The sequence below is a fragment of the Neoarius graeffei genome, chromosome 23 (genome assembly GCF_027579695.1).
Source record: "Neoarius graeffei isolate fNeoGra1 chromosome 23, fNeoGra1.pri, whole genome shotgun sequence".
NCBI classification, from domain to species: domain Eukaryota; kingdom Metazoa; phylum Chordata; class Actinopteri; order Siluriformes; family Ariidae; genus Neoarius; species Neoarius graeffei.
Window position 1 is genome coordinate 1,136,737 of NC_083591.1, and position 9,136 is coordinate 1,145,872.

General features: G+C 45.2%; 1 protein-coding gene across 3 annotated transcripts in view; it reads left to right on the top strand.

Annotated features, from left to right (window-relative positions):
- LOC132871416 (putative C-type lectin domain family 20 member A) overlaps positions 1-7,365 on the top strand; it is a 91,838-nt gene extending 84,473 nt beyond the window's left edge. For all 3 annotated transcript variants that reach the window (XM_060905567.1, XM_060905566.1, XM_060905565.1), the window contains 3 exons: positions 5,537-5,893; positions 6,178-6,507; positions 6,643-7,365. In XM_060905567.1, coding sequence (XP_060761550.1) covers positions 5,537-5,893; positions 6,178-6,507; positions 6,643-6,992 — 1,037 coding nt within the window. In that variant the 3' untranslated portion in view covers positions 6,993-7,365. The remainder of the gene's footprint in view (positions 1-5,536; positions 5,894-6,177; positions 6,508-6,642) is intronic.
- Positions 7,366-9,136: the final 1,771 nt, after the last annotated feature.

Consider the following 9,136-nt stretch of genomic DNA (forward strand, 5'->3'; position numbering starts at 1 on the left):
TAAAGTGTATTAATGGGATGTGACATCACTCCCTGTTACAGATGGGAGCCCAGGAATTAAATAAATGCAATAAAAACCATCTGTGTGTAATTGTAGGTGATGTATTTAAAACTGTATGAATGCGCCAGAAGCCGAACCCATGCATGCAGGTCATTCTCCGCCAAAAGGGATTAATGATCCAAAAGTGGAGTCTGGTCCATTAACACAAGAACTTACTGCCATGTTTGTGTTCAGCAGACAAGCAAGTTATTAAAACCCAGAAGTGGATACAGAACCCACTCAATGGGATTCGATCCTTACACGCTAACAAAGAATGATTTTTTCCTATTAAATAAAACTGTACTCGCTAAATTTGACTGTAGTAAGCCCTGATGTGGGTGGAGTACTGAAGCACGGCAGGCAGGAGATGGTGTTCACACTCTTTATTTTTATGACTGTAGCTTTTCAGCTTCATACGTTCACTCACTCAATCCTTATACACACACACACACACACACACACACACACACACACACACAACGTTAATTGACAACAGGTGCATTGACTGCCATTAACCTTCCCTAACCCCACCCTCCATTCACAAACTGATGCTTGGCCACACCCCCGCTGCCAACTCGGGCCAGGGAGCCGTCCAGCCTGTAGTGGACCCCCACCCCCCCGACAGGACAGGAAGTCCGCCACCACCATCTGCACCTCCAGCCTGTGGACCACCTCAAATTTAAACGCCTGGAGGGCGAGATACCAATGGGTGATAATTGCGAACATCCCTGTGCACACACACAACCTTCACCGCTTGTGCTCTGCTCAATGCTTCACCTTTGCACCAGGCTTTGGTGGATTGAGGTCTGATTACAGCTGGAATCCACCAACACATGATGCGTATCCCATTGGACATTTACTGGTATATGATATGCTCCAGCTGATCAGGAGCGGTCTCTGGAACATTGGGGATCCGGACCACATCTCCCACCTCCATCACAGAGCACTGACCCTGGAGATGCCCCAGCTCCCTGCAGTGCCAGATTACCGGCCCAGGCTTTCCCTCTGCACTGGTGTTATGGGTGTCACTCACCTGGGGGGGAGAAGACACAGACACAGAAGGGGAAGACAGGAGGACACCACAGGTGCGGCAGGCCGGCTGGAGGGGAGCTGGCTCCCATCTCCATGGAAAGAGGGGGGAGGAGAAGGAGAGAGAAAAGATAACAGGTGACACATCTGCCTGCTGCTGGAACCACCGCCAGATGATCCTCCACCAACTCAGTGGCTTGACCCAACGATGCTGGGTGATGACACTAGACCCACTCCGCCATTCCTTCCGGAAGATGCGTGATGAACTGCTCCAGTGTCACCAGATCGAGGATTCCCTCAGCGTCGCAGTCATCTGCTCTCAGCCACTGCTGGTAGGCGTCCCAGAGCTGTTGGCCGAATGCAAATGGCCGGCCGACCTCCTCCAATGTCAATGTCTGGAAGTGCTGCTGATGTTGTTCCTGGGAGCAGCCAGCACACTGCAGGATGGTTCGCTTCAGGTCCACGTATACGAGCTGGCTGTCGGCAGGGAGGGTCTGCCGCGGTGGTGGTTGAGGCACCCGCCAACGCGAGCAGATGCTGGAACGCCTGGTGATCTCCCTGCTGTGCCAAGACCAAGGCTTCAAAACGTTGTTCCTTCTCCTTCCAGAGGGTGGTCAGCGCTTGATGCTGGTTCTGCTGGATGGTAGTGACGGCATGGATGAGATCCTTAAATGGAGGGGACTCCAGGTGGTGGTTCCCTTCTGTATTCCTGGCTTTCGGCTCCACTGTAATACCTCCCTGATGTGGGTGGAGTACAGAAGCACGGCAGGCGGAAGCTGATATTCACACAAACTTTATTTTTACGACTTTCATTGCTTTTCAGCTTCATTCACTCACTCACTGCTCTCACACACACACACACACACACACACACACACACACACACACACACACACACACACACACGTGTTCTGGTCGAGAGAGCTCTCTTCTCTTCACTCTCTCTCTTTTTCTATCTTCCACTATCATGGCTCCCCAGCCTGAGTCAGGCGGTGGGGGTATATGGCAGTGGGGGCGTGGCCTTGCATCAGTTTGTGAATGGGGGGGGAGAAGAGTGGCAAAGTCTTCTCACACCTGTTGTCAGTTAATGTGTGTGTGTGTGTGTGTGTGTGTGTGTGTGTGTGTGTGTGTGTGTGTGTGTGTGTGTGTGTGTGAGCAGTGAGTGAGTGAATGAAGCTGGAAAGCAATGAAAGTAGTAAAAATAAAGTGTGTGTGAACATCAGCTCCCACCTGCCGTGCTTCTGTACTCCACCCACATCAGGAACTTTTTACAACGTCAAACCAGCTACCGGATTTGGGACACTGCGACATCCTGAACTATTTAGTATTTGACTTCAAACCTGAAAAAATGTTTAGGCTCACTCGATGGCACTTCGCAGCCCACTAATGGGTCACGGCCCAATGGGTCAGAAACACTGTTCTATCACACAGAGCGTGCACACACAGGGGGCTGAATAAATAAATCCATTTGTGGGTAAATTCTATGGATCTGTGATGCCTGCTGGAAGAGAAGAGCAGGAGGATTGAGAATCGAGCAGCTGTGGTTTGTTTACACCCGATACTAAAACTTGTAGCATCCGAGCAACCCTTGCAAAGCCGCGTACAAAAAGCCCAGAAACTCCTCCTTACCCGGCAAAAACAATACAGGATTTATCTTGCAGTGTCCTGATCCCCAGATCTTTAACCCAGACACATATAAAAAGTTGTTCTCCTCCAGGCTCTTCCAGGTTTTAATCTGTGTCCATGTAGAACGATGTCTGCAGCACCAGGGAGTCGGAGATGTCGGGGAACTCAATGGATGGATAATTTTCCAAATCATAATGAATGAATGAATGAATGAATAACTTTATTTAAAGATGATAAGTTGATCAGCAGAGCTGGTGGGTCGTGTACAGATACAAATAATTACAAATATAAAAGAATAAAAATATATGCAATCTTTAAAAAAACCTTAAAACATGTTGATTATCTGTTAATTATCTTAATTAATAGTATGCATAACTATTGTTTTTGTATTTAGTTCCAGCTACAATAGGATCAAAATTTATTCTACTAATGTCAAATTTAGCGAGTACATTTTTATTTAATAGGAAAAAAATCATTCTTTGTTAGCGTGTAAGGATCGAATCCCATTGAGTGGGTTCTGTATCCACTTCTGGGGTTTAATAACTTGCTTGTCTGCTGAACACAAACATGGCAGTAAGTTCTTGTGTTAATGGACCAGACTCCACTTTTGGATCATTAATCCCTTTTGGCGGAGAATGACCTGCATGCATGGGTTCGGCTTCTGGCGCATTCATACAGTTTTAAATACATCACCTACAATTACACACAGATGGTTTTTATTGGATTTATTTAATTCCTGGGCTCCCATCTGTAACAGGGAGTGATGTCACATCCCATTAATACACTTTACAGTAGATTATTAGATTCTAATAGAATAGATGAGGCAAAACAACTGGGGATCTTTTTTAATGGGCCTCGACTCGTTACCAGTATGAATAGGTGGGTTTAAAGTAGGAAAGGTTGAGAACCCCTGCTTTAGCGGATTTTCTCTGACAGCACGGATTTTTGTTTATCAGGCAGCGTCCATCATATTGCCGGGCAAACAAAGAAGAATGGTCACGACAGGTAATGAAGAAAACCCAGACAACTGTAGTCAGTACAATCTCTCTGACATGATTAAAATTTTAGATTATAGCAGCAGATCACATTACGTCCAAAGAAAAATAAAGGCAGCTTCTTCTTCTTAATTTACCCACAAATGTCTTTATTCCACTTTAAAATTGTTCAGCAAACCAGCTACCGGATTTGGGACACTACGACACCCTGAACTATTGAGTGTTTGGATTTCTAAATACACCGGAGATGCTAAAGGCAGAGAGAAGTACAGATGCCTACCGATATTCCGAGGAAGGTTTCGTGTCAGAATGTTATGGGAAATTCCCAATAAAAATAAATACCTTATTATGATAAGGGGAAGCTCAAATGTGGACTTCTCACAGTAATAAACAAACCAGGGACTAGATCTAACATATTTTATGGTGTTTAGCCGAGTCTACATTATCAGTACAGAGCAAACATGCTGCTAATCTCACCAAGCATTGGGTCTAATAAAATATATCACGTCCAAAGCCCACATCCAGGTCTACAGTTTAACGCTGCACAGAACTTTCACACTAACCTGATATTAAATGTTCTCCACACACACAGGGGAATGTTTTCATCATCCAGTCTTCCTGTTTAACTGCAGCTCACCATTTTTCTCGTCTTTCTGGGTTCACAGGGAAGCAGTGAAAAGTTAAACCAGGTTTATCTCCACGTCTGTTATTCCATCCAAAAGCACTACAGGTCTCTGGCATTGTTCTTTTAGATGGAACGTCTACAAGTTTATCTGTAGATGTACTGAATTGGGCTTACAATCACTCATGCACACTCGTGCCAGTTGCTGTCAAACACAAAGCTCGCCAGGCAACATGGCCACGTAAACAAACCCACAGTTACGATGACGTCATGTGAAAGTCGTCTATTTTGGTGATGCATGCTGCAAAGTTGCTCTTAAGCTTCTTTCTTCCACGTGAATTTGGGAAAACCACATACAGACACAACGTTTGTTGCTTAACAGCGTCTTTAAACTTGCTCTTTAACCCTAAAGTGCAACGTTGTGAGGAAACCCCGCCCCGAGCTGTATTTCACTTGCTGAAAATAAAACTGAAGGCAAAACGCACCAAGAACAAACAGGAAGTGAAGACGGCTGCAGTAAAGACCTGCAGAGCTTCACCAGGGAAGAAACCCAGAGTCTGGTGATGTCTAAAGGCTCGAGACTTCAGGCAGTCATCACCTGCAATGGATTTGCAAACATCTATTAAAATCACAATTTAATTTATGATTGTTAGTTTGTTTAATTACTTTTGTTCCCTTAAAAGGAGACGGACACAGATAAGATGTGGTGTAATTCCTCCACTGTTCACCTGATCTGGATTAAATTCCTTTAAATGAAAGCTTGGAGTTCTGATCCATTAGTTCATTTTAACTCCACTGTATTGTGGTAGACAGTGAAATTAACAATAACTTTGTAAACATCCAAATATTTATTTCCCTGCCTGTGTAGATGGTGAATATGCAAATCATTCAGGGTGGAGTTTCCTTTAACTGTTTATCATCCACATGCAGTGAGCTACTCCAGGTTCAGGACAGATTACACTCATCAATTTCAACACACCGATCATCGTCAATTTAACTAAAACCACACGATCACGTACAAAATCCAGTCTTTACTTCATCCTGACATTCAGCGTTTCACATCTGTATGAAGCTCCAGCTGTTAACTTCACAGTGTTTTGACTTTTCTGAGTCACTTCAAGCTGTTCTGGAGCTGCAATCCGTCTCTCAGTATGAATGGAAAACATCACATTTCCCTCCTTTCCTCTCTGTCCTGCTCCATTAACGGGAGAAATTTCTTCCACAGCCTTTTCTCCTCCAGTCCACAGCCGCCTCGCTACCTTCCATTTAATTCCGCGTAGGATGAATTGGGCTGAGGCTCAGGCAGCTTGCAGAGAGAAATACACCGACCTCGTCACTGTGGACTCTGATGAAGACCACACTGAACTGGGAAATATATTGATTAAGTCTGGTATCAGTTATGGATGGATCGGTCTCCGTCGTGGTGAGTTCAGTGAGAAATGGTCGAATGGTGATCCTCTAACATTCAGAAAGGTGACAGGGGCCTGTGGGGCATCGATCTGCTGTGCTGCTATGAAAGCTGATGGTTCCTGGGAAAGTCTTCAGTGCACAGATACAAAACCTTTCATGTGCTATAAACAAGGTAATTTCTGATTTTATATGCATGTTTTAATGTATATTTTATTGATTATTGTGATTTTTAAAATATTATGTTTAAGGCCCTGCGATGACCTGGCGACTTGTCCAGGGTGAACCCCGCCTTTCGCCCGTAGTCAGCTGGGATAGGCTCCAGCTCACCTGCGACCCTGTAGAACAGGATAAAGCGGCTACAGATAATGAGATGAGATTATGTTTAAGATCATGTGTTGTTATTGTAAATATACAAATAATAAGCCAGATCATACAGGGGTTTTTTAACCTCCACAGACGCTTCTTCACAGACTCCTGATTATCATCTAATCCTTGAGAGTAAGACGTGGTATGAAGCTCAGCGTTACTGCAGGAGGAACTACACTGACCTGGTCAGCATCAGAGACGAGCAGCAAAATGAAGAGGTGAAGACTGAAGGGTTAAACAGCACCACGCCCTTCTGGATCGGTCTGCGGGGTGACTGGCAGTGGAGTGATGGAAGAATCTCTACTTACAGAAACTGGGGGAGGGTTTACCATTGGGCATCATATGACTGTGCAAGAATGTATGAATGGGGCTGGTATTCAAGGCGATGTTATTATACATACCCTGCTCTGTGCTACAGCAGTAAGTGATGATTTTCCAGGCAGTAAAACTAAAACTGTCTCAGCAATCTTCTGTATGACGACTAGAGCACAGCTGGTGTGAGTCTCTGTCTCTGATCTCACTCTCCTCCTCCTTTTGGGTTTTTCTGTCTCTCAGGTAATATCCATGTGAGTGATGTGGCTCTGAGCTGGAGGGCAGCGCTGGATTACTGCCATCAGGAGAACAGGGCTGGAATTCTGAACATCGATTCTGACGCTGATCAGAAAGAGGTGGAGTCTGAGCTCAGGAGGAGGGGCATTCCCCCAGGCTCCAATATATGGGTGGGGCTCGGACCGAAGCGTCTCTCTGAGAGGAAGGTGTCGTCCCGTCCGCTGACCTGCGAGGACGTAGCGAGACAGACACGCCCTCCTCTGTCTCACTGCCCTGCGGACACACACACTGCAGGCGCAGCTCCTGATTACGTGCTGGACTCTGATCGACTTCGAGTCGTGTGTAAATTGAAATAAAGTTTTCTTGATGCTGGAGGAACAGAACACTGACTCCGGCACTAACTGCCCCGAACCCTTCACTGTGCACTTGTTCTCAGGGTGATGAGTTCAGTCAGGTGTCACAGAGCAGGAAAAGTGTGCAGGAACAGTTCACACACTCGAGCTTTACACATCAATTCATGTTCACAATAATATTTAGAAGATGTTCTTAAGGCTTTCAGATGAATTCATACAAATGCACACTGTTTTCAGATGTTAATCCTTTTCTCCAGATTCATGTTCATTCATGTTGTTTCTTTTCTTTTATCCTACCAACATATTATAAGAAAATCTCATTTTTATTAGCTTCTGCTGTCGTGTCTTTTGTGTTGTTTCTCTTCATTTGCAGCCGGTGAAGGTTTTTACGTTTAATGATCTGATTCTACTAAAGTAAAGTTTTTTTGGCTTTGTGATTATTATAAACACCAATGTTGAGTTTTTGATGATTGATGATATTAATAAAATGTAATCTGATCTTTTTACAGTAATAAAGTTTTCATCTGATTCTAAACACAGCTGTGGGTTTGTTTATTAATGAATGAATGAACGAAAAGTCATTCATTTAGTTTTATTATCAAAAAGTGTCTCAAAGGTCCTTACATTCATTATTTTAGTGAAACGCTGTGAATCCTTTATGGAGCAGAATGAGTTTATAAGTGGATATGAACCCATAACCGCAGTGTGTTAATGAACTCTGATGGTAAGGTTTGAGGGTTGTTGTTTTTTATCATATATTTGTTTGGAAAAGTGCATTATAATCCGTTCCCTCTGAGCTTTTACTGGATTTAGGGGCTTTTTCTTTTCCCTTCTGTCAGTTTAAGACTTGGTTTGAAATCAGATTTTAGTGTTTTCTCTGTTGTTTGTGTGGAGTTCAGTAAAACCCTCAGTTACAGATGAATAATCACTCTTACTGTAACTGGACTCAGTTACTGCAGGAGAGAATTTAAAAATGCAAATGAGAATCAAAATACTGCTTCAGACCTGTTTAAAATATTCACCTTAATTTCATAAATAATGTTTATCATTAACAGACAATCAGACAAAGTATTATTATTATCATCATCAGCTATAAAACTCATCTATAAATAAATCACTCAGAAAGAATAAACTGGGCTCCAGTCTGACTGCACTCGAAACACACCGAGTATTAAATGATGAAACAGTGGGCAGGCAGCTGAAGGGCTTCATCAGAGTCACATGTGATGAATCTGTGATTATTCCACAATTACAACCGAAATGTTTCCTGAAATGTGCAGCAGCGATGGTCCAGTGTGTGTGTGTGTGTGTGTTATTATAAACCTGATGTGCTGCAGCATCCCTAAAATGTGTAAAGTATTTTTTGTTGATTTGCATTAATTAATTCCGGTTATTGCGTCAGTGTACAGGTGTTTCCGGTGCGCTCGTGGCTCTACCACGGTCTCCACAAGGACGTGCAGTAAGGGGCGGAGCTCCGGTCCTCCTGCTCCTCCTCCCGCCCCCCCGAGCCCGGAGCTGACCCGCTGAAGGTCTCCTCCAGGGCGGAGTTCGGGGACAGAGCCGGTGCGCGCGCTCCCGTAGGAGGCAGAAGCTCGGACCCGAGATCAAAGATGCCGCCCTGCAGGTCCTCGTTTAACGGCAGGCGCTCCAGCAGGTGGTTGAGAAGTTCCGCCGCTACCGGGGCGTCGATGCCGGGGCACGTGGACACGAAGGTGTGAACCTCGTGCATGCACTGGATGTATCCCGCGGTGAAGCGCTCACTGACCTCCCCACCCATCCTGTCCGCCTCTGGGTCTCACACACACACACACACACACACACACACCTGCTTAAACATGAGTAAATTGTGGCGCACTGCGCGCGCGGTTAATTAATAAACGTTTGCGTCACGCGCGCGCGGGCTCAGATCTCACCAGGTGTCCGGTCCCGGAGGATGCTCTCCACCCGCTTCACCGTCAGCTCCAGCACTTCTGCGTTCTCCATCTTTGCATGCAACTGCAGAGAGAGAGAGAGAGAGAGAGAGAGAGAGAGAGAGAGATTGATTACTAATCTGTCTGAGTTCCTCCCGTGTCTCTCCCGGAACCGGTGTGCGCGTGCAGGTGTGCGTCACCTCGGTGTCGGTCAGCAGACCCCGGAGCTCCTGCAGG